This window comes from Bufo gargarizans, unplaced genomic scaffold (genome assembly GCF_014858855.1).
Source record: "Bufo gargarizans isolate SCDJY-AF-19 unplaced genomic scaffold, ASM1485885v1 fragScaff_scaffold_149_pilon, whole genome shotgun sequence".
NCBI classification, from domain to species: domain Eukaryota; kingdom Metazoa; phylum Chordata; class Amphibia; order Anura; family Bufonidae; genus Bufo; species Bufo gargarizans.
Genome location: NW_025334062.1, coordinates 1 through 26,562, shown reverse-complemented (window position 1 = coordinate 26,562; position 26,562 = coordinate 1). Strand labels below are relative to the sequence as shown.

Here is a 26,562-nt window from a genome sequence, read left to right as displayed (position 1 = left end):
GACCTCCTGATGCATCCTGAACGGATTTCTCTCCATTCAGAATGCATTAGGATAAAACTGATCAGGATTCTTCCGGCATAGAGCCCCGACGACGGAACTCTATGCCGGATCCGGACAACGCAAGTGTGAAAGGGCCCTAAGGGTACTTTCACACTAGCGTTATTCTTTTCTGGCATTGAGTTCCGTCCTAGGGGCTCTATAGCGGAAAATAACTGGTCAGTTTTATCCCCAAGCATTCTGAATGGAGAGTAATTCGATCAGGATGTCTTCAGTTCAGTCACTTTTACGGTATTTGGCCAGAGAAAATACCGCAGCATGCTGCAGTATTTTCTCCGGCCAAAGTTTCGGAATACTTGCTGGAAAGACGGATCCGGCATTATTTTCCACTAACATGTATTATTGCCCGATCCGGTATCAAGTGTTCCAGAAAAACTGATCCAGACCTTTAAAAATGTGAGAAAAATAAATACCGGATCCGTTATTCCGGATGACACCGGAGAGACGGATCCTTAATTTCAATGCATTTGTCAAACGGATCCGCATCTGGAAACAAATGGTATCCGCTTGCACACGGATTTCCGGATTCCTCTAACGCTAGTGTGTGAAAGTACCCTAAGGCTACTGTCACACTAGCAATTTTACTGGATCCGGCTGGGTTCAGCAAAAACGCTTCCGTTACTGATCATACAACCGTCTGCATCCGTTATGAACTGATCCGTTTGCAATATTTTTAACATAGCCAAGACGGATCCGTCATGAACTTCAGTGAAAGTCAATTGGGGACGGATCCGTTTTCTATTGTGTCAGAGAAAACAGATTCGTCCCCATTGACTTGCATTGGGTGTCATGCCGGATCCGTCTTGCTCCGCATCCCAGGACGGAAAGCAAGCTACAACATGTTGCGGTTTGCTCTCCGGTCTGGGAACGCAACTAAACGGAACGGAATACATTCTGGTGACTCTGTTCTGTTCAGTTTTGTCCCAATTGACAATGAATGGGGACAAAACTGAGCCCATATGGCGGATCTCAATACTGCAAAACTAAAACTCTAGTGTGAAAGTAGCCTAAGCATATCAAAAAGCTGATATCTCTCAGAAACCCTCAGCTGTTCCAAATCTTAGAGATTCCAAACACAAATCCTTTACTCAGCGAAAAATGTAGTGAGCTCCCTCTAGTGGTGACTGTATAATCTGTATGCAGTGAGCTCCCTCTAGTGGTGGCTGTATAATCTGTATGCAGTGAGCTCCCTCTAGTGGTGGCTGTATAATCTGTATGTGGTGAGCTCCCTCTAGTGGTGGCTGTATAATCTGTATGTGGTGAGCTCCCTCTAGTGGTGACTGTATAATCTGTATGCAGTGAGCTCCCTCTAGTGGTGGCTGTATAATCTGTATGTGGTGAGCTCCCTCTAGTGGTGGCTGTATAATCTGTATGTGGTGAGCTCCCTCTAGTGGTGACTGTGTATAATCTGTATGTGGTGAGCTCCCTCTAGTGGTGGCTGTATAATCTGTATGTAGTGAGCTCCCTCTAGTGGTGACTGTATAACCTGTATGTAGTGAGCTCCCTCTAGTGGTGGCTGTATAATCTGTATGTAGTGAGCTCCCTCTAGTGGTGACTGTATAATCTGTATGTAGTGATCTCCCTCTAGTGATGGGCTGTATAATCTGTATGTAGTGATCTCCCTCTAGTGATGGCTGGCTGTATAATCTGTATGTAGTGAGCTCCCTCTAGTGGTGGCTGTATAATCTGTATGTAGTGAGCTCCCTCTAGTGGTGGCTGTATCTGTAGTAGTGAGCTCCATCTAGTGGTGGCTGTATAATCTGTATGTAGTGAGCTCCCTCTAGTGGTGGACTGTATAATCTGTATGTAGTGAGCTCCCTCTAGTGGTGGCTGTATAATCTGTATGTAGTGAGCTCCCTCTAGTGGTGCTGTATAATCTGTATGTAGTGAGCTCCCTCTAGTGGTGGCTGTATAATCTGTATGTAGTGAGCTCCCTCTAGTGGTGGCTGTATAATCTGTATGTAGTGAGCTCCCTCTAGTGGTGGCTGTATAATCTGTATGTAGTGAGCTCCCTCTAGTGGTGGCTGTATAATCTGTATGTAGTGAGCTCCCTCTAGTGGTGGCTGTATAATCTGTATGTAGTGAGCTCCCTCTAGTGGTGGCTGTATAATCTGTATGTAGTGAGCTCCCTCTAGTGGTGGCTGTATAATCTGTATGTAGTGAGCTCCCTCTAGTGGTGGCTGTATAATCTGTATGTAGTGAGCTCCCTCTAGTGGTGGCTGTATAATCTGTATGTAGTGAGCTCCCTCTAGTGGTGGCTGTATAATCTGTATGTAGTGAGCTCCCTCTAGTGGTGGCTGTATAATCTGTATGTAGTGAGCTCCCTCTAGTGGTGGCTGTATAATCTGTATGTAGTGAGCTCCCTCTAGTGGTGGCTGTATAATCTGTATGTAGTGAGCTCCCTCTAGTGGTGGCTGTATAATCTGTATGTAGTGAGCTCCCTCTAGTGGTGGCTGTATAATCTGTATGTAGTGAGCTCCCTCTAGTGGTGGCTGTATAATCTGTATGTAGTGAGCTCCCTCTAGTGGTGGCTGTATAATCTGTATGTAGTGAGCTCCCTCTAGTGGTGGCTGTATAATCTGTATGTAGTGAGCTCCCTCTAGTGGTGGCTTGTATAATCTGTATGTAGTGAGCTCCCTCTAGTGGTGGCTGTATAATCTGTATGTAGTGAGCTCCCTCTAGTGGTGGCTGTATAATCTGTATGTAGTGAGCTCCCTCTAGTGGTGGCTGTATAATCTGTATGTAGTGAGCTCCCTCTAGTGGTGGCTGTATAATCTGTATGTAGTGAGCTCCCTCTAGTGGTGGCTGTATAATCTGTATGTAGTGAGCTCCCTCTAGTGGTGGCTGTATAATCTGTATGTAGTGAGCTCCCTCTAGTGGTGGCTGTATAATCTGTATGTAGTGAGCTCCCTCTAGTGGTGGCTGTATAATCTGTATGTAGTGAGCTCCCTCTAGTGGTGGCTGTATATCTGTATGTAGTGAGCTCCCTCTAGTGGTGGCTGTATAATCTGTATGTAGTGAGCTCCCTCTAGTGGTGGCTGTATAATCTGTATGTAGTGAGCTCCCTCTAGTGGTGGCTGTATAATCTGTATGTAGTGAGCTCCCTCTAGTGGTGGCTGTATAATCTGTATGTAGTGAGCTCCCTCTAGTGGTGGCTGTATAATCTGTATGTAGTGAGCTCCCTCTAGTGGTGGCTGTATAATCTGTATGTAGTGAGCTCCCTCTAGTGGTGGCTGTATAATCTGTATGTAGTGAGCTCCCTCTAGTGGTGGCTGTATAATCTGTAGTAGTGAAGCTCCCTCTAGTGGTGGCTGTATAATGTATGTAGTGAGCTCCCTCTAGTGGTGGCTGTATAATCTGTATGTAGTGAGCTCCCTCTAGTGGTGGCTGTATAATCTGTATGTAGTGAGCTCCCTCTAGTGGTGGCTGTATAATCTGTATGTAGTGAGCTCCCTCTAGTGGTGCTGTATAATCTGTATGTAGTGAGCTCCCTCTAGTGGTGGACTGTATAATCTGTATGTAGTGAGCTCCCTCTAGTGTGGCTGTATAATCTGTCTGTAGTGAGCTCCCTCTAGTGGTGGCTGTATAATCTGTATGTAGTGAGCTCCCTCTAGTGGTGGCTGTATAATCTGTATGTAGTGAGCTCCCTCTAGTGGTGGCTGTATAATCTGTATGTAGTGAGCTCCCTCTAGTGGTGGCTGTATAATCTGTATGTAGTGAGCTCCCTCTAGTGGTGGCTGTATAATCTGTATGTAGTGAGCTCCCTCTAGTGGTGGCTGTATAATCTGTATGTAGTGAGCTCCCTCTAGTGGTGGCTGTATGATCTGTATGTAGTGAGCTCCCTCTAGTGATGGCTGTATAATCTGTATGTAGTGAGCTCCCTCTAGTGGTGGCTGTGTAACCTGTATGTAGTGAGCTCTCTCTAGTGGTGGCTGTATAATCTGTATGTAGTGATCTCCCTCTAGTGGTGGCTGTATAATCTGTATGTAGTGATCTCCCTCTAGTGGTGACTGTATAATCTGTATGTAGTGAGCTCCCTCTAGTGGTGGCTGTATAATCTGTATGTAGTGAGCTCCCCCTAGTGGTGGCTGTATAATCTGTATGTAGTGAGCTCCCCTAGTGGTGACTGTATAATCTGTATGTAGTGAGCTCCCTCTAGTGGTGGCTGTATAATCTGTATGTAGTGAGCTCCCTCTAGTGGTGGTTGTATAATCTGTATGTAGTGAGCTCCCTCTAGTGGTGGCTGTATAGTCTGTATGTAGTGAGCTCCCTCTAGTGATGGCTGTATAATCTGTATGTAGTGAGCTCCCTCTAGTGGTGACTGTATAATCTGTATGTAGTGAGCTCCCTCTAGTGGTGGCTGTGTAACCTGTATGTAGTGAGCTCCCCCTAGTGGTGGCTGCAGGCAGCCAAGATTCTGTCATGTATCTCTAGGCTACATGATGCAGGGTATTTGGAGCCCTGTGTTAGGACCAGAACCTGCCCCTATAAAGACATCAGAGCACCATTCTGGATGTAAAGTCTATATAAAAGCATTTTCCTCCCCTAAACTTGGATTTAAGGTCTAAATGCTGTTGATAGTTTCTCTCCATTCGGTCAGTTGCTACTTAGTAACAGTCATCGCTTTATCTTAAACATTGTGGCTGACAGTCTCCCAGTCTGCGGGTCCTGTAGGCCGCCCTCACCTCTCATTGGAGCGCACCATGTAGTCATAATACTGCCGGTCGCCCCTCAGCACTTCTAGCGGCACCACCAGATTCACGTCCTGCTCAGAGTTACGCAGCTGGTTCAGGCGAAGGTTGACAGTGAACAAGTAGTTGCGTACGTCCTCTGTGCCCACCTTCAGGCCGCGGCACACCACGTACCTAGGGAGAGGGCAAGACGACTGCTGGTCACCTACCGGATTACTGGGCATTCTGCTCCCAGAAGTACCGTGTCTATGGGGGACGTCTACAAGTTGGATTACAACTAGGCTTGTCACGATACCATAATAAAGTATTGCGATACTCGATACTATTAGATACCATGCAAATAAAACTTTTTTGGAGGGACAAGGCGACAAAAAAATGGCGAATCGCGTGGTTTTGATTTTCTGTTCCGGCGTTCACCGCATAGGAGATATTGGTAATATTTTAATAGTTCGCACTTTCTTGGACGTGGCGATATGTAATGTGTTTATTTTTTTGTTGCTTATATATTTTATATATAAAATTGGGAAAGGGGGTGATTTAAACTTAATATTTTGGTGTTAGACGCGGGTGCTGGCGGCAGAGTCACATAGCCGGCATCCGACTTCTATGACAGGGCGCTGCGATCTGCGGCAGTTAACCCCTCAGGTGCCGCACCTGAGGGGTTAACTGCCGCGGATCGCAGCGCCCTATCATAGAAGTCGGATGCCGGCTATGTGACTCTGCCGCCGGCACCCGCCGCCTGTATTTATATTAATAGTCATCATTGGTGGCGAAGTGGCCACAACCCCTCCTCCCGTCTGTCATCTTATTGGCAGCAGCGGCACAAGGGGGGAGGAGAGACTCCTTATATCCTGTGCTGCTGAGGAGAACATGGAGCGCGCTGAGAGCAGTAGTGCAGCCTAGTATCGGTAAATGTCAAATCCCCGTATCGAATCGATACCGGTACAAAAGTATCGATTGGGTATTGATAATTCAATACTCAGTGCAACTAATTACCTAGGAGACCAATCTCATCTACCATCCGCCATGTCCGTGACCACTCACCTTTCGGAGTTAGCTGGCCGGCTGGTGACTGGCTTGAAGAGAGACACGCGCTCAAAGCAGCAATACAGCAGATAGATGAGACCCACGCTGAACGGGGTGAACAGGTCAAAGGTCTTACAGATGAAGTGTCCTCCTGAAAGAAATCATATGTAAGAAACTGCAGGGATCACCCCCAGCAGCCAATCAGATCCACAGCAGTTATCTAAGTGATCAGCTATGATAGAGGGATCTCCTCCAGCACCCAATCAGATCCAGAGGAGTGATCTAAGGACTAGATATGAGATAAGGATCAACCCCCAGCAGCCAATCAGATCCAGACAAGTGATCTAATAGATTAGATATGAGATAGCGATCACCCCCAGTAGCCAATCAGATCCAGAGGAGTGATCATTTATGAGATAGGGATTACCCCAGCAGCCAATCAGATCCACAGCAGTTATCTAAGTGATCAGCTATGATAGAGGGATCTCCTCCAGCACCCAATCAGATCCAGAGCAGTGATCTAAGGACTAGATATGAGATAAGGATCAACCCCCAGCAGCCAATCAGATCCAGAGCAGTCATCTAAATGCTTAGATATGGATCACTTCCAGCAGCCAATCAGATCCAGAGAAGTAATCTAATGGATTAGATATGAGATAGGGATTACCCCCAGCAGCCAATCAGATCCAGATCAGTGATCTAAGGACTAGATATGAGATAGGGATCCCCTCCAGCACCCAATCAGATACAGAGCAGTGATCTAAGGACTAGATATGAGATAAGGATCAACCCCCAGCAGCCAATCAGATCCAGAGAAGTAATCTAATAGATTAGATATGAGATAGGGATCACCCCCAGCAGCCAATCAGATCCAGAGAAGTAATCTAATGGATTAGATATGAGATAGGGATCCCCCCAGCAGCCAATCAGATCCAGAGAAGTAATCTAAGGGATTACATATGAGATAGGGATCCCCCCCAGTAGCCAATCAGATCCAGAGAAGTAATCTAAGAGAAAACATATGAGATAGGGATCCCCCCAGTAGCCAATCAGATCCAGAGAAGTAATCTAAGAGAAAACATATGAGAGGGATCCCCCCCAGCAACCAATCAGATACAGAGCAGTGATCTAAGGACTAGATATGAGATAGGGATCACCCCCAGCAGCCAATCAGATTCAGAGCAGTCATCTAAATGCTTAGATATGGATCACCCCCAGCAGCCAATCAGATCCAGATCAGAGATCTAAGTGACTAGATATGGGATAGGGATCACCCTCAGTTGCCAATCAGATCCAGAGAAGTAATCTAAGGGATCAGATATGAGATAGGGATCACACCCAGCAGCGAATCAGATCCAGATCTGAGATCTAAGTGACTAGATATGAGATAGGCTAGATAGATTTCACCTGTTCTGACGACAGACAGTCCCACCAGGATCTGGCAGAGCAGCAGCTGTTTGCTGAGGATCTCCTGGATGTTCTCCTGACCCTCCACAGAGAAGCCCTGTGAACAGAAGACATCATCACCGACAGTGTCCATCACTGCAGACACCCTCCATATCTGGACCCGTCCCACGTACCCCATCCGCCATCATGAAGTGACAACCCTTGTGATCTGTGTAGTCCATCACAAAGTTGCGAAAGGCTGTGATGTTCTCTGGACGAGTGACATCCCCGTCGCCGTCCACCCCTCCTTCACCTGCAACGCAAGAAAAGAAAAATCTACAGAAACCACAGAAAGGAAGCCTAATCCCAGAAAAGTCACAACGTACAAAGTAAAGACCTCTGCTTGCTGTTAGGATATTGTTGACATTCTGACCTAATACTTCTCACAGCTGAGCTTCTGATACACTGTATTAGTCTACTCTGTGAGGCAAACACTGCAGCAGAAATCCCTCTCCTGCCCTGAGAGGTTGTTACAATGTATCAGTGCAGAAGAAAAGTCCTCTCATGCAGCGCTGGGGTCCAGGGCTCAACCTCTGGGTCTTTGCAGAACGTTACAATGTTGATTTCTTTTTTTTTAATTGGCAAATAAAAATAACGTATTCAGCTTCTATATTTCTACATTTAGTAACAAAAGGCACTTGGCGTGATCTCGGCCTGGAGCAGCGTCCTACATAAGACGGGAAGACCCCTTCAAGAGAAGCACAAGATTTACCATAATAAGGTTCGAAGAGTTCGCTGGACGCGGAATAGAAGTCTTCAAGTTTGAAGTCGTTGGGTCCCTTCAGGGTCATCCCAAACCCTTTGGAGTGCCATTTCTTCCTCCATAAGATATACTCTGAAAACCCCCCAGGCCCAGCACAAACATCCGCAAAGTAAAGCAGCTCCGAGTCTCGGTCTTTCAGCAGTGGTTTCTGAAGAACAAGACGGAGGAGACAGAGAAAGCTGGTGATCACAAAAATATTAGAGAAAATGTAATTCAGGGCAAAAGTACTCTGACCGCCACGTCTGACATCTCAGAATACATTACTTACTTACATACATCCTGAGTTACATCCTGTATTATACTCCAGAGCTGCACTCACTGTTCTGCTGGTGCAGTCACTGTGTACATACATTACTTATCCTGTACTGATCCTGAGTTACATCCTGTATTATACTCCAGAGCTGCACTCACTATTCTGCTGGTGCAGTCACTGTGTACATACATTACTTATCCTGTATTGATTCTGAGTTACATCCTGTATTATACTTCAGAGCTGCACTCACTATTCTGCTGGTGCAGTCACTGTGTACATACATTACTTATCCTGTACTGATCCTGAGTTACATCCTGTATTATACTCCAGAGCTGCACTCACTATTCTGCTGGTGCAGTCACTGTGTACATACATTACTTATCCTGTACTGCTCCTGAGTTACATCCTGTATTATACTCCAGAGCTGTACTCACTATTCTGCTGGTGCAGTCACTGTGTACATACATTACTTATCCTGTACTGATCCTGAGTTACATCCTGTATTATACTCCAGAGCTGCACTCACTATTCTGCTGGTGCAGTCACTGTGCACATACATTACTTATCCTGTACTGATCCTGAGTTACATCCTGTATTATACTCCAGAGCTGCACTCACTATTCTGCTGGTGCAGTCACTGTGTACATAAATTACTTATCCTGTACTGATCCTGAGTTACATCCTGTATTATACTCCAGAGCTGCACTCACTATTCTGCTGGTGCAGTCACTGTGCACATACATTACTTATCCTGTACTGATCCTGAGTTACATCCTGTATTATACTCCAGAGCTGCACTCACTATTCTGCTGGTGCAGTCACTGTGTACATACATTACTTATCCTGTACTGCTCCTGAGTTACATCCTGTATTATACTCCAGAGCTGTACTCACTATTCTGCTGGTGCAGTCACTGTGTACATACACTACTTATCCTGTACTGATCCTGAGTTACATCCTGTATTATACTCCAGAGCTGCACTCACTATTCTGCTGGTGCAGTCACTGTGTATATACATTACTTATCCTGTACTGATCCTGAGTTACATCCTGTATTATACTCCAGAGCTGCACTCACTATTCTGCTGGTGCAGTCACTGTGTACATAAATTACTTATCCTGTACTGCTCCTGAGTTACATCCTGTATTATACTCCAGAGCTGCACTCACTATTCTGCTGGTGCAGTCACTGTGCACATACATTACTTATCCTGTACTGATCCTGAGTTACATCCTGTATTATACTCCAGAGCTGCACTCACTATTCTGCTGGTGCAGTCACTGTGCACATACATTACTTATCCTGTACTGATCCCGAGCTACATCCTGTATTATACTCCAGAGCTGCACTCACTATTCTGCTGGTGGAGTCCCTGTGTACATGTACATTACTTATCCTGTACTGATCCTGAGTTACATCCTGTATTATACTCCAGAGCTGCACTCACTATTCTGCTGGTGCAGTCACTGTGTACATACATTACTTATCCTGAACTGATCCTGAGTTACATCCTGTATCATACTCCAGAGCTGCACTCACTATTCTGCTGGTGCAGTCACTGTGTACATACATTACTTATCCTGAACTGATCCTGAGTTACATCCTGTATTATACTCCAGAGCTGCACTCACTATTCTGCTGGTGCAGTCACTGTGTACATACATTACTAATCCTGTACTGATCCTGAGTTACATCCTGTATTAAACTCCAGAGCTGCACTCACTATTCTGCTGGTGCAGTCACTGTGTACATACATTACTTATCCTGTACTGATCCTGAGTTACATCCTGTATTATACTCCAGAGCTGCACTCACTATTCTGCTGGTGCAGTCACTGTGTACATACATTACTTATCCTGTACTGATCCTGTGTTACATCCTGTATTATACTCCAGAGCTGCACTCACTATTCTGCTGGTGGAGTCACTGTGTACATACATTACTTATCCTGTACTGATCCTGTGTTACATCCTGTAATATACTCCAGAGCTGCACTCACTATTCTGCTGGTGCAGTCACTGTGTACATACATTACTTATCCTGTACTGATCCTGAGTTACATCCTGTATTATACTCCAGAGCTGCACTCACTATTCTGCTGGTGCAGTCACTGTGTACATACATTACTTATCCTGAGTTACATCCTGCATTATACTCCAGAGCTGCACTCACAGAATCACCCTGTTCACAAAGGCCTTTTAAGGGCCTGGATTTAAACAATGAAATGAATTCCTCACCCCCTGAGGGTCCTTGGGGTTGGTAAACATGTAATCAAAGACGTGGTCGATATTCGCCATCTTCATAGCCGCCCTGGAGAAGAGATCACAATAAGCCTGAATACCAGGACATGCAGTGACTGCGAGCGCTGCTTCATGTGGCCGACGCTCCACTAACCGTATATTGTTATTAAAGGCAGTTAACAGAACAGTAAGGGATGGAGACAGCCGCGGGGTAAGTCCTGCGCCGTCTCCAGATCCTTCCTGCCCTTGGTTCAGTGGCGCTAAAGACCTGAGTAACAAGAGGTTGTCAGACATTAAGATAAGATATTCAGCTCAGCTGTCCATGCCGTTCCCTGCTGGTTTTAACCCCTTAATGACGCAGCTTTTTTGGGACTTCAGTATTTTCTACGTGTTTTCGTATGGACGTGGCGATACCAGGACTTTCTGAGTATTACGCCTCTGGCATGGCCACGCAGGTGTCCACACATGACAGGCCTGGGGGCCTTTATTAGCTCCCACCTCCCAACAGCAGCATCGCGGGGCACGGATGAGAATGCCGACCTGTTTAGGAAGAAGACCCCACGGATCATCTCGTACGGATTAGAGCGCGTCCGGGCTCTTCTCATCTCCTCCCCCTCCAGCTGGTCAAATGCGCTCTGCAGGAAAAGTCCAGAAAATTCTCCTGTCAGATAATGTAGAAGGATTACACGCCTCTGTTCAGGATATACGTATACACTGCTGGGAGACTCGGTCCGCTGAGACTTGTAGTCCTATCTAACAAAGCGCAGTCCTAGGACCAATTTCTCGTAGCCCGGTCACTCTGACAGAGTCTGCCTTATCATTTTCATGGAGGGCGACCACCTCGTGTATTGTGTGGGCTGCTTGGACCCCACTCTAATTCATGCTATTATAGTGTTTCACTGGAAAACCTCTTAAAGGGATAGTCTGACAACTCCTATCAGTAACAACCTTAAAGGGTTATTCCAGCTTTAGACAAATTTGGAGTCAAATCCACTCACCTGCTCCCCACCAGTCCTCTGGTGCCAGGCCTGTACATATAGACCGGGTCATGAGCCCTGCTGTCGCTCGTGTCTGGTCTCAGTGGCGCATGTGATCCCATCGGGATGTGCTGGATCCAAGCAGTGGGGAGCAGGTGAGTGGATAGCATATTGTGTAGGTGCAGCACAGTACTGGCTGAATGTAATACTAAACCTGGAATGATCCTTAGAAGGCTATGTCCACCTTCAGGGGCAATATTTTATCTACTGCATTGTACTCATTTTAAGCTAAAAATCCATTTTGCAATTGGTCTTTCTTTACTAAAAAAAATGTTGAGCCCCTTTCTCTGTACAGCCTTCAGATTCCCCAGTAGCAGGCTCTGTATTTTTACTGTTTCCTGTCAGGCAGCTCAGCTGACGGCTCCTTATCTCTGATCTTATAAACACTCATTATAGCTCCGTTCTTAGCTTAATGAGAAGAATGCAGCTTAAATAAGTCTTTAGGACCTTTTAGTAATTTAGAGATAAAGGTTATCAGATGATCGGCAGAACTGCTAGACAGTTAACCCTTTGTGACAGAAGGGCCCAATATTTTTTTTCATAAAGACCAACTGAAAAAAAGATTTTTAGCCCAAAATGAGTAATATAAAATCATTTAAAAAAAAAATGCCCCTGAAGATGTACATAGCCATTAAGGGGCCCATACACCTTCAACACCCGCTGGTGAAGCACTCATTCGGCAGTCCGCTATCTATTCTGACATAACACATACACGCTCAACACTGAACATGTATGTGTTTTCAACAAGGAGACCCCCTGCCAGACCCCTGTCCCGCCTACACACTGACCCCCATCCCGCCTACACATTGACCCCTGTCCCGCCTACACAGAACCCCCCGTCCCACCTACACACTGACCCCCCCATCCCGTCTTCACACTGACCCCCCCGTCCCGCCTACACACTGACCCCCCCCGTCCCGCCTACACACTGACCCGTCCCGTCCCGCCTACACACTGACCCGTCCCGTCTACACACTGACCCCCCCGTCCCGCCTACACACTGACCCCCCCGTCCCGCCTACACACTGACCCCCCCCGTCCCGTCTACACACTGACCCCCCCCGTCCCGTCTTCACACTGACCCCCCCCCGTTCCGCCTACACTCTGACCCCCCCCCCGTCCCGCCTACACATTGACCCCTGTCCCGCCTACACAGACCCCCCCGTCCCGCCTACACACTGACCCCCCCGTCCCGCCTACACACTGACCCCCCCCCGTCCCGCCTACACACTGACCCCCCCCCGTCCCGCCTACACACTGACCCCCCCCCGTCCCGCCTACACACTGACCCCCCCCCGTCCCGCCTACACACTGACCCCCCCCGTCCCGCCTACACACTGACCCCCCCCCCGTCCCGCCTACACACTGACCCCCCCCGTCCCGCCTACACACTGACCCCCCCCGTCCCGCCTACACACTGACCCCCCCGTCCCGTCTACACACTGACCCCCCCCGTCCCGTCTACACACTGACCCCCCCCGCCTACACACTGACCCCCCCGTCCCGCCTACACACTGACCCCCCCCGTCCCGCCTACACACTGACCCCCCCCGTCCCGCCTACACACTGACCCCCCCCCGTCCCGCCTACACACTGACCCCCCCCGTCCCGCCTACACACTGACCCCCCCCGTCCCGCCTACACACTGACCCCCCCCGTCCCGCCTACACACTGACCCCCCCGTCCCGCCTACACACTGACCCGACCCACCTACAGAGCCCTCTGATGACATCTTATCTCAAAAGAAAGGATCATGTGTTTAAATTCAAGGCACCCAATCCTTCTCTTCCCCCCAAAACCAACTGTTGGGATCAGGAGCTCCCCATGCCCATTAGATTGCCGGCCAGTCTCATCTGAAAACAGCGGGTTCGGCTGACACCAGTCTAATGTGAATGGGGACCTTTAGAAAACCTGTGACAATTCTGACATAGCTTAGAGGGGGGGGGAGGATTCAGACCTTGCACTCCAGGAGGCTTCGGAGAAGGGGCTCTTGGCAGAACTCTGTCTCATCGTCAATGATCATCTTCCGCTGAAACACAAGATGGCAGCAGAGCATGAGAAGACAACGTGGTGCGGCACGCATTACTGACGAGGATCTGTAACTTCACAAACCCTCTCTGTCAAGATAGGGGACGTGTGCGCAGTGTCAGTAATGATGGAAGTATCTGTGGATGTGATTATCACTGCACAGTCCGCAGAAGGTGCTGCTAATGTTCCCGTGGGCTCTGTTCACACCATGACCGATACAGCGTATACTGTATAGGGCTGAAATGTTACCTCAAATTAATCGATTAACTCAACACAAAAAAAATCCTTGATGTAAATTTTTTGCATTGATGATTCGTTTGTGCCATGTGACCATGGAGTGTGAGTGAAGAGCTTGCCATTACTCACACTCCGTGGTCACCCGCCTGCCCGCACAGGATCCTAACGTACACACATGGTCAGGTCCCAGTGCAGCGCGTAAAAAAGAGGATGGAAGATCTCGGGAGTGCTGGCAGTGCCCCTACAGGAAAGGTATTTCAGTTTCCTGGTGCTGCGGCTGGGTACTGTTGGCTAGGAGGGGGAGTGGGGGAACTGATGGCAGTGGGTGCAGCTGGTGGCACTGGGGGAGGAGCTGGTGGCATTGGAGGGGGAGCAACTGATGACATGGGGAAGCTGGTGGCACTGAGGGAAGAACTGGTGGCACTGAGGGAAGAACTGGTGGCACTGAGGGAAGAACTGGTGGCACTGAGGGAAGAACTGATGGCACTGAGGGAAGAACTGATGGCACTGGAGGGGGAACTGATGGCACTGGAGGGGGAACTGATGGCACTGGAGGGGGAACTGATGGCACTAGAGGGGGAACTGATGGCACTGGAGGGGGAACTGATGGCACTGGAGGGGGAACTGATGGCACTGGAGGGGGAACTGATGGCACTGGAGGGGGAACTGATGGCACTGAAGGGGGAACTGATGGCACTGGAGGGGGAACTGATGGCAGGGGAGCTGATGAGTTTTTATAGAGTTCTTTTAATTAGCTTTTTCTTATTAGAGTACTCGATAAATCGTTGGATTAATTGGTAGAATACTTGATTACTAAAATAATTGATAGCTGCAGCCCTAATACTTTATTAATCGTATCCTGACGGGTCTTGTATCGGGATTCGTCAGGCCTCAGCTTTTAATGTCAGCAGGAATATCGTTGAAGACTACATTATCCTAACAGCTGTATGCAATGTTGTGTCATCCGCAATGACGTCACAGGGCCACGGCGGCAACTCAGTCAACTGGGCGTGGAAATAAGTGAATACGGTGCCCGCTATTATTCTAACATGCCCTATACCTATATAACGTGGCAGAGTTTCCCTTGGTGAGGGCTTGTTACCTGCGACCTCCAATGGTCACTGCGATGTACGGACTGAACCTCATGCACGTCTATAGGGGCGTCACCTGTCTGCAGAAATATCTGAGCTCCATCTAGGAGGGGCACGGTGCCCCACTTTATAGCAGTCAGTGGGACCCTGACTTATGACAATTTGGACATGTCGCCCAGAGCTGCTCTCACTATTTTGCTGATTTCCAGTTAACTCTCTCCTGCTGGTTCAGTGTCTGCTGCAATGCACTGGAGGAACTGATGTAATGAGGCGCTGTAAACTACACCTCCCAGAATGCCATCATATTGCAAATGTTAAGGGAGTAGTCCCACTACGGCAGGTGATAATCGCCGGCATACTTTCCCCACCATCATGCAATCAACCACTTACTTTGCCCACCGTCATCCAATCAGACAGCTCATCGGCGTCGGGGATCTCTGTGGTGCATTCTGGGAACCAATCGACTTCTTCATACGCCGTGGCCTGGAACATCAGAGAGAAGGTTAGGGCCAGCCATCGCTCCGCGCCTGTGTCCGTCCTCCTCTTCTCCCCCCCCCTTAGCTTACCTCAGGCAAGTCTCTCCAGTTTATATTCAGATCCTTCTCAAAGCCTTGCAGGATCAGACCAAGACCGCGGCGGCCCCTCTGATTCGAGGCTTCAACAATGTCTTTTCGCCCTTGTCCATACTTGCCCAGACCTTCTCCTTCACGGAAACCCATCTTTGCCTGAAAGAAGACAAACGAGTCAGCGACACGAAGGCATGGCGGGATACGGACCAGAACCACGTGTTGTACAGGCGGCTGCAGCTCTGACGATGCCTGTATTATCTGATGCTTTAGGACATACTTTGTGCAGTTCTTTATGTTTATAATCCTATAGGAGGATTTTTACGTTTAACATGATGTGTGGCTTTATACTAATAGTAAGATGCCTGGTCAGACGCCGGGGACCTCCATTAGACCCCGATTTCTGGGCCTAGGAAGGTCCTCAGTCGTGCCCTGAAGATTGCCTGTTACGTAATAAAGGGAGGCTGCCCCCATCTCACACTTTCCCAATGGATACTGTTGATGGCAGCATTTAAAGGGTTAACCAGCGGGGTTGTGACTGTGTATTACAGCCGTGATCAGAAGGAGTAGGTTACATCAGTGAGGAGGTAAGTAGCCGTCAGTGCAGCCTGGACGATCAGATATGAATCGCTTAACTTTCCTCCCTGACAAACAGCCCCGAAACAGATTCTGTGGGAAATGAACAATCGTTTGTGGAGATCAGCAGTTACCATGAGCTTCTGGGAGACGCTGTTAAACCCCGCGTAGCGGGAAGACGTTCCCTCTGCCAGCGCATCTGGGCTGCCCTCTTTAATCCCAGACCCGAAAACTGGTCTCTTCTCCTCGCCATCGCTGTCGGAGCCACTTGTGGAAGACTCTGGAGGAGAGACGAAACAGGAAAGTGACGTCACAAAGGTGTGTGTGATTTACAACCAAGGATCCTTAATAATAACCTTATTTCTGTGAAAGGCTGGGTGACAACCACTGCGACCCCGAGTGCAGCTCCCACTGAGGTTGTCAATCAGCTTTCTCAATAACCAACATTTTCTATCAACTAATAAAAACATGACTTGTCTCCGCCCGCGGGAGGGTCAGACGCTTGTCTCCGCCTGCGGGAGGGTCAGGCGCTTGTCTCCGCCCGCGGGAGGGTCAGGCGCTTGTCTCCGCCCGCGGGAGGGTCAGGCGCTTGTCTCCGCCCGCGGGAGGGTCAGGCGCTTGTCTCCGCCCGCGGGAGGGTCAGACGCTTGTCTCCGCCCGCGGGAGGGTCAGACGCTTGTCTCCGCCCGCGGGAGGGTCAGACGCTTGTCTCCGCCCGCGGGAGGGTCAGACGCGTGTCTCCGCCCGCGGGAGGGTCAGACGCTTGTCTCCGCCCGCGGGAGGGTCAGACGCTTGTCTCCGCCTGTGGGAGGGTCAGACGCTTGTCTCCGCCCGCGGGAGGGTCAGACGCTTGTCGCCGCCCGCGGGAGGGTCAGACGCTTGTCGCCGCCCGCGGGAGGGTCAGACGCTTGTCTCCGCGGGAGGGTCAGACGCTTGTCTCCGCGGGAGGGTCAGACGCTTGTCTCCGCGGGAGGGTCAGACGCTTGTCTCCGCCTGCGGGAGGGTCAGCTGACTGCCTACTTTCAGCTAGCCCTGTACAAGCTGTAATGTAAGTAAAGTCTCTTCACTCAAACTGTCCCTGGAAGATGTATTCTATCTGTACCTGGGGGATCTGAATGCAGAACCTACAGGACCTGGAGTAGACATCTCGCTCATGTGATGTACTCGAGGGCAGTAGAGAATGCTGTAAGCTGGGATACAAGGGCTGGGTGTCCCCTCTCTGCGTGCCCGCAGCTTACCTTGGGTGCCATGATTGCTGTACTGAGTGTCATCATCAGAGGTTGAGCTCAAGTTGAGCCCCAATTCTTCAAAGCGTTTCTTCTGCCGGATTTGGGTGCTGCTCTGGAGCTCCCGCTCTGCTCGTCTCTTCATTCTCACTATGAGATGGGACAGGGAAACATGTTGTTACAAAGCTGCACAGCGAGATCTACGATCGGCGTCCGGGGGGTTGTTTAGGTAACTGTTCAGACACAACAACAGATCAGGTACAAGGGGGATGTAATGGAGGTTGGGGCTGCTGCTCTTGGTTTCAGTGGGTTGCAGATCCAGAAAACTAATCCTGATCTAGTCCATCAAAGCTGAGAGTTTGTTACAATGTATCAGTATTGGCAAGGCTGCAGATGGTATTATACTCACAGGAGGTATGGAGCGCGGCTCAGGAGATGAGGAAATCCACGGTGACTCTCCGTCAGGTCATCACGAGGCGGTCCGGGAGCAACGCTCTGCAGGAGAGAACAGGAGGAAGGAGTTAATTCTCCACAGAATATATACAGCGGCCAGAAGTCCGGCGCCATCCACTGGTATCACTGAGAAATACAACTGACAGTGCGACGCCTCATACTGCAGGGGATACACCGTATACAGAGGTACCTACATTATACGGGGGCTACGCCCTATACAGAGAGGTACGTACATTATACGGGGGGCTACGCCGTATACAGAGGTACGTACATTATACGGGGGGATACGCCCTATACAGAGAGGTACGTACATTATACGGGGGGCTACGCCGTATACAGAGAAGTACCTCCATTATACAGGGAGGTATGTACAATATAGAAGGGTATACGCCGTATACAGGGAGGTATGTACAATATACAGGGGTATACGCCGTATACAGAGAGGTACGTACAATATACAGAGGTATACGCCGTATACAGAGTGGTACGTACAATATACAGGGGTATACGCCGTATACAGAGTGGTACGTACAATATACAGGGGTATACGCCGTATACAGAGTGGTACGTACAATATATAGGGGTATACGCCGTATACAGAGAGGTACGTACATTATACGGGGGCTACGCCGTATACAGAGAGGTACGTACATTATACGGGGGGCTACGCCGTATACAGAGAGGTACGTACATTATACGGGGGGCTACGCCGTATACAGAGGTACGTACATTATACGGGGGAATACACCGTATACAGAGAGGTATGTACATTATACAGGGTATACAGAGAGGTACGTACAATATACAGGGGTATACGCCGTATACAGAGAGGTACGTACAATACACAGGGGTATACGCCGTATACAGAGTGGTACGTACAATATACAGGGGTATACGCCGTATACAGAGTGGTACGTACAATATACGGGGTATACGCCGTATACAGAGTGGTACGTACAATATACGGGGGTATACGCCGTATACAGAGTGGTACGTACAATATACGGGGGTATACGCCGTATACAGAGTGGTACGTACAATATACGGGGGTATACGCCGTATACAGAGAGGTACGTACATTATACGGGGGGATACGCCGTATACAGAGAGGTATGTACATTATACGGGGGGATACGCCGTATACAGAGAGATATATACATTATACGGGGGGATACGGCGTATACAGAGAGGTATGTACATTATACGGGGGGATATGCCGTATACAGAGAGATATGTACATTATACGGGGGGATATGCCGTATACAGAGAGATATGTACATTATACGGGGGGATATGCCGTATACAGAGAGATATGTACATTATACAGGGGGGGGGGGGGTACGCCGTATACAGAGAGGTATGTACATTATACGGGGGGGGGGGGGTACGCCGTATACAGAGAGGTATGTACAATATACGGAGGGATACGCCGTATACAGAGAGGTATGTACATTATACAGGGGGGATACGCCGTATACAGAGAGGTACGTACATTACACGGGGGGGATACGCCGTATACAGAGAGGTATGTACATTATACGGGGGTATACGCCGTATACAGAGAGGTATGTACATTATACGGGGGTATACGCCGTATACAGAGAGGATACGCCGTATACAGAGAGGTACGTACATTATACGGGGGGATACCCGTATACAGAGAGGTATGTACATTATACGGGGGGATACGCCGTATACAGAGAGGTATGTACATTATACGGGGGTATACGCCGTATACAGAGAGGTACGTACATTATACGGGGGTATACGCCGTATACAGAGAGGTACGTACATTATACGGGGGTATACGCCGTATACAGAGAGGTACGTACATTATACGGGGGTATACGCCGTATACAGAGAGGTACGTACATTATACGGGGGGATACGCCGTATACAGAGAGGTACGTACATTATACGGGGGTATACGCCGTATACAGAGAGGTATGTACAATATACGGGGGATACGCCGTATACAGAGAGGTACGTACATTATACGGGGGGATACGCCGTATACAGAGAGGTATGTACATTATACGGGGGTATACGCCGTATACAGAGAGGTATGTACATTATACGGGGGTATACGCCGTATACAGAGAGGTATGTACATTATACGGGGGTATACGCCGTATACAGAGAGGTATGTACAATATACGGGGGTATACGCCGTTATACAGAGAGGTATGTACATATACGGGGGTATACGCCGTATACAGAGAGGTATGTACATTATACGGGGGTATACGCCGTATACAGAGAGGGATGTACAATATACGGGGGATACGCCTTATACAGAGAGGATGTACTTATACGGGGGTATACGCCGTATACAGAGAGGGATGTACATTATACGGGGGTATACGCCGTATACAGAGAGGTATGTACATTATACGGGGGTATACGCCGTATACAGAGAGGTATGTACATTATACGGGGGTATACGCCGTATACAGAGAGGGATGTACAATATACGGGGGTATACGCCGTATACAGAGAGGGATGTACAATATACGGGGGTATACGCCGTATACAGAAAGGGATGTACAATATACGGGGGGATACGCCGTATACAGAGAGGGATGTACAATATACGGGGGGATACGCCGTATACAGAGAGGTATGTACAATATACAGGGGTATACGCCGTATACAGAGAGGCATGTACATTATACGGGGGTATACGCCGTATACAGAGAGGTATGTACAATATACGGGGGGATACGCCGTATACAGAGAGGTATGTACAATATACAGGGGTATACGCCGTATACAGAGAGGTATGTACAATATACAGGGGGATACGCCGTATACAGAGAGGTATGTACATTATACGGGGGGATACGCCGTATACAGAGAGGTATGTACATTATACGGGGGGATATGCCGTATACAGAGAGGTACGTACATTACACGGGGGGGATACGCCGTATACAGAGAGGTATGTACATTATACGGGGGTATACGCCATATACAGAGAGGTATGTACAATATACGGGGGGATACGCCGTATACAGAGAGGTATGTACATTATACGGGGGGGATACGCCGTATACAGAGAGGTATGTACATTATACGGGGGTATACGCCATATACAGAGAGGTATGTACAATATACAGGGGTATACGCTGTATACAGAGAGGTATGTACAATATACAGGGGTATACGCTGTATACAGAGAGGTATGTACATTATACGGGGGTATACGCCATATACAGAGAGGTATGTACATTATACGGGGGGATACGCCGTATACAGAGAGGTATGTACATTATACGGCCGGGGTTGCCAACCTGCGGCTCTCCAGCTGCTGTAAAACTACAACTCCCACCATGCCCTGCTGTAGGCTGATAGCTGAAGACAGTCTGGGCATGCTGGGAGTTGTAGTTTTGCAACAGCTGGAGGGCCTCAGGTTGGCCACCACTGTTATCCGGAGATGAAGGGATACATTACACGTCATGCCATGTGCTGTACACAGAGAGTAGACATTATACAGGAGAGATGACGACACCACACACTGTATACAGAGCGGAGCCGCCATATACACAGGTCACACGCACAGGATACACTGTCCGCTGCTGCGATCTCAGGTTTCGATTCTCTGGATGTTTACTCCCTCACAGCCGGGGTCCTTCCCGCCTCCCGGCGACGACCAATGACGTCACTCAGAACCAGCTCCGCCCCCGTCGCGATTAGGTGACGTCAGAAGGTGCCCAAACCGCGCCTGCACCAAATACTGAGTATATTGTGGAAAACCTTCAATCTATGATCCGCGGGACAGGAGCCCAACAGCCTGTGTATAGTACATAGTGTGCAGTATACAGAGAGCTGACCGTATACAGTATACAGACAGCTGACCGTATACAGTATACAGACAGCTGACCGTGTGCAGTATACAGAGAGCTGACCGTGTGCAGTATACAGACAGCTGACCGTGTGCAGTATACAGACAGCTGACCGTGTGCAGTATACAGACAGCTGACCGTGTGCAGTATACAGACAGCTGACCGTGTGCAGTATACAGACAGCTGACCGTGTGCAGTATACAGACAGCTGACCGTGTGCAGTATACAGACAGCTGACCGTGTGCAGTATACAGACAGCTGACCGCGTACAGTATACAGAGAGCTGACCGCGTACAGTATACAGAGAGCTGACCGTGTACAGTATACAGAGAGCTGACCGTATACAGTATACAGACAGCTGACCGTGTACAGTATACAGACAGCTGACCGTGTGCAGTATACAGAGAGCTGACCGTGTGCAGTATACAGAGAGCTGACCGCGTGCAGTATACAGAGAGCTGACCGCGTACAGTATACAGAGAGCTGACCGTGTACAGTATACAGAGAGCTGACCGTGTACAGACAGCTGACCGTATACAGTATACAGACAGCTGACCGTGTACAGTATACAGACAGCTGACCGTGTGCAGTATACAGAGAGCTGACCGTGTGCAGTATACAGACAGCTGACCGTGTACAGTATACAGACAGCTGACCGTGTGCAGTATACAGACAGCTGACCGTGTGCAGCAGGTAATGGACCCCACACGTCACCACTATTACCTCATATACTGTATACAGACAGCCGCGGTCACTATTCACCTCATATACTACAAACCGGATTCCCAAAAAGTTGGGACACTATACAAATCGTGAATAAAAACTGAATGCAATGATGTGGAGGCGCCAACTTCTAATATTTTATTCAGAATAGAACATAAATCACGGAACAAAAGTTTAAACTGAGAAAATGTACCATTTTAAGGGAAAAATATGTTGAATCAGAATTTCATGGTGTCAACAAATCCCCAAAAAGTTGGGACAAGGCCATTTTCACCACTGTGTGGCATCTCCCCTTCTTCTTACAACACTCAACAGACGTCTGGGGACCGAGGAGACCAGTTTCTCAAGTTTAGAAATAGGAATGCTCTCCCATTCTTGTCTAATACAGGCCTCTAACTGTTCAATCGTCTTGGGCCTTCTTTGTTGCACCTTCCTCTTTATGATGCGCCAAATGTTCTCTATAGGTGAAAGATCTGGACTGCAGACCTGGCCATTTCAGTACCCGGATCCTTCTCCTACGCAGCCATGATGTTGTGATTGATGCAGAATGTGGTCTGGCATTATCTTGTTGAAAAATGCAGGGTCTTCCCTGAAAGAGATGACGTCTGGATGGGAGCAGATGTTGTTCTAGAACCTGAATATATTTTTCTGCATTGATGGTGCCTTTCCAGACATGCAAGCTGCCCATGCCACACGCACTCATGCAACCCCATACCATCAGAGATGCAGGCTTCTGAACTGAGCGTTGATAACAACTTGGGTTGTCCTTGTCCTCTTTGGTCCGGATGACATGGCGTCCCAGATTTCCAAAAAGAACTTTGAATCGTGACTCGTCTGACCACAGAACAGTCTTCCATTTTGCCACACTCCATTTTAAATGATCCCTGGCCCAGTGAAAACGCCTGAGCTTGTGGATCTTGCTTAGAAATGGCTTCTTCTTTGCACTGTAGAGTTTCAGCTGGCAACGGCGGATGGCACGGTGGATTGTGTTCACTGACAATGGTTTCTGGAAGTATTCCTGAGCCCATTCTGTGATTTCCTTTACAGTAGCATTCCTGTTTGTGGTGCAGTGTCGTTTAAGGGCCCGGAGATCACGGGCATCCAGTATGGTTTTACGGCCTTGACCCTTACGCACAGAGATTGTTCCAGATTCTCTGAATCTTCGGATGATGTTATGCACAGTTGATGATGATAGATGCAAAGTCTTTGCAATTTTTCGCTGGGTAACACCTTTCTGATATTGCTCCACTATCTTTCTGCGCAACATTGTGGGAATTGGTGATCCTCTACCCATCTTGGCTTCTGAGAGACACTGCCACTCTGAGAAGCTCTTTTTATACCCAATCATGTTGCCAATTGACCTAATTAGTGTTAATTGGTCTTCCAGCTCTTCGTTATGCTCAAATTTACTTTTTCCAGCCTCTTATTGCTACTTGTCCCCACTTTTTGGGGATTTGTTGACACCGTGAAAATTTGAATCAACGTATTTTTCCTTTAAAATGATACATTTACTCGGATTAAACGTTTGATCCGTCATCTACGTTCTATTACAGATAAAATATTGACATTTGCCATCTCCACATCATTGCATTCAGTTTTTATTCACAATTTGTTTAGTGTCCCAACTTTTTTGGAATCCGGTTTGTATATACAGACAGCCCCGGTCACTATATACACCTCATATACTGTATACAGACAGCCCCGGTCACTATATACACCTCATATACTGTATACAGACAGCCCCGGTCACTATATACACCTCATATACTGTATACAGACAGCCCCGGTCACTATATACACCTCATATACTGTATACAGACAGCGCCGGTCACTATATACACCTCATATACTGTATACAGACAGCCCTGGTCACTATATACACCTCATATACTGTATACAGACAGCGCCGGTCACTATATACACCTCATATACTGTATACAGACAGCCCCGGTCACTATATACACCTCATATACTGTATACAGACAGCCCCGGTCACTATATACACCTCTATACTGTATACAGACAGCCCCGGTCACTATATCACACCTCATATACTGTATACAGACAGCGCCGGTCACTATATACACCTCATATACTGTATACAGACAGCGCCAGTCACTATATACACCTCATATACTGTATACAGACAGCCCCGGTCACTATATACACCTCATATACTGTATACAGACAGCGCCGGTCACTATATACACCTCATATACTGTATACAGACAGCGCCAGTCACTATATACACCTCATATGATTATTATTTATTATGAAATCACCATTCATTCCATAGCGCTGTACATATGATAAGCGGTGCACAGACATAATACAGACAATTGCACTAATCATGAAGAAGACGAGTTACAGACTGGTACAGAAGGAGAGAGGGCGCTGCCCGCGAGGCTTACAATCTACATGGTATGGGAGAAGGACACAGTAGGTGCGGGTGAAGATAAGATAAGATGCCTTTATTGTCACTGTACAATACAATGTAATGTTGTTTGGAGCAATCCTAGATGCCATGGACAGAGGAACAAGAACTGACATTGAAACTAAAGCATTACTATTCACAGTTTACAGCATACAGTACAGACCAAAAGTTTGGACGCACCTTCTCATTCAAAGAGTTTTCTTTATTTTCATGACTATGACAATTGTAGATTCACACTGAAGGCATCAAAACTATGAATAACCGTGGAATTATATAATAACAAACAAGTGTGAAACAACTGAAAATATGTCATATTCTAGGTTCTTCAAAGTAGCCACCTTTTGCTTTGATTACTGCTTTGCACACTCTTGGCATTTCTCTTGATGAGCTTCAAGAGGTAGTCACCTGAAATGGTCTTCCAACAGTCTTGAAGGAGTTCCCAGAGATGCTTAGCACTTGTTGGCCCCTTTGCCTTCACTCTGCGGTCCAGCTCACCCCAAACCATCTCGATTGGGTTCAGGTCCGGTGACTGTGGAGGCCAGGTCATCTGGCGCAGCACCCCATCACTCTCCTTCATGGTCAAATAGCCCTTACACAGCCTGGAGGTGTGTTTGGGGTCATTGTCCTGTTGAAAAATAAATGATGGTCCAACTAAACGCAAACCGGATGGAATAGCATGCCACTGCAAGATGCTGTGGTAGCCATGCTGGTTCAGTATGCCTTCAATTTTTTATAAATCCCCAACAGTGTCACCAGCAAAGCCCCCCACACCATCACACCCTCCTCCTCCATGCTTCACGGTGGGAACCAGGCATGTAGAGTCCATCCGTTCACCTTTTCTGCGTTGCACAAAGACACGGTGGTTGGAACCAAAGATCTCAATTTGGACTCATCAGACCAAAGCACAGATTTCCACTGGTCTAATGTCCAATGCCTTTGTTCTTTAGCCACAAACAAGTCTCTTCTGCTTGTTGCCTGGCCTTAGCAGTGGTTTCCTAGCAGAGATTCTGCCATGAAGGCCTGATTCACACAGTCTCCCTCCTAACAGTTGTTCTAGAGATGTGTCTGCTGCTAGAACTTGTGTGGCATTGACTGGTCCTCTAATCTGAGCGGCTGTTAACCTGCGATTTGAGGATGGTGATCGGTATGAACTTATCCTCAGCAGAAGAGGTGACTCTTGGTCTCCTTCCGGGGCGTCCGATGTGAGACCAGTTTCTTTGTAGCGATGGATGGTTTTTGTGACTGCAAATTGGGCACTTTCAAGTTGCCAATTTTTTTGGACTGACTGTTCATTTCTTAAAGTAATGATGGCCACTCGTTTTTCTGTTATCTGCAGATTTTATAATGGTATGGTATGTGAATAGGTCTGCAGTCACTTGTGAAGAGGGAGTAAAGGAGAGGGCTCAAGTCTAGGGCTGCAACGATTAATCGACGTTAACGATTATAGCCGTTATTGAACAATCGGACGATTCGTTGATATGCGGGCGGTCAAGCGCTATGCCTGCGGGTCCTTAAACTTCAAATCACTGCATCTTCTTTTACCTTACAATGAAGCTCCAGTAACAGGCAGAGCGGGCGGCGGCGTAACGTCACTTACTCACGTGACGAGCATGCTCCGTCTGCTTCATTCATAGTAAGGTGGAGCATGCGCGTCACGTGAGTGAGTGACGTTACGCCGCCGCCTGCTCTGCCTGTTACTGGAGCTTCATTGTAAGGTAAAAGAAGATGCAGTGATTTAATTTTAAAGTAAAAGTTACTGCCAGTTAAGGAATAGTCTACTGCTGTGAGCTGCGGGGCCGGGGCTGTTATGGGGAGGGGGATCTGTGTATGGCACTGTTATGGGGAGGGGGATCTGTGTATGGCACTGTT

The 26,562-nt window shown here is 48.1% G+C and overlaps 1 protein-coding gene across 5 annotated transcripts in view; it reads right to left on the bottom strand.

The window, feature by feature from the left end:
• Window positions 1–21,356, bottom strand: part of CMTR1 (cap methyltransferase 1) — a 46,248-nt gene extending 24,892 nt beyond the window's left edge. For 2 of the 5 annotated variants that reach the window (XM_044272863.1, XM_044272867.1), the window contains exons 1-14: window positions 21,252–21,356; window positions 17,648–17,733; window positions 17,251–17,388; window positions 16,147–16,292; window positions 15,437–15,595; window positions 15,261–15,353; window positions 13,472–13,543; window positions 11,018–11,112; window positions 10,475–10,547; window positions 7,933–8,131; window positions 7,355–7,473; window positions 7,182–7,278; window positions 5,793–5,925; window positions 4,743–4,922 (exon numbers count right to left, since the gene is read on the bottom strand). In XM_044272863.1, coding sequence (XP_044128798.1) covers window positions 4,743–4,922; window positions 5,793–5,925; window positions 7,182–7,278; window positions 7,355–7,473; window positions 7,933–8,131; window positions 10,475–10,547; window positions 11,018–11,112; window positions 13,472–13,543; window positions 15,261–15,353; window positions 15,437–15,595; window positions 16,147–16,292; window positions 17,251–17,383 — 1,499 coding nt within the window. In that variant the 5' untranslated portion in view covers window positions 17,384–17,388; window positions 17,648–17,733; window positions 21,252–21,356. Of the gene's footprint in view, window positions 1–4,742; window positions 4,923–5,792; window positions 5,926–7,181; window positions 7,279–7,354; window positions 7,474–7,932; window positions 8,132–10,474; window positions 10,548–11,017; window positions 11,113–13,471; window positions 13,544–15,260; window positions 15,354–15,436; window positions 15,596–16,146; window positions 16,293–17,250; window positions 17,389–17,647; window positions 17,734–21,144 lie in introns of all 5 variants that reach the window. The other 3 variants (XM_044272865.1, XM_044272864.1, XM_044272866.1) reach the window with 3 other exon arrangements.
• Between the last annotated feature and the right edge of the window lie 5,206 nt (window positions 21,357–26,562).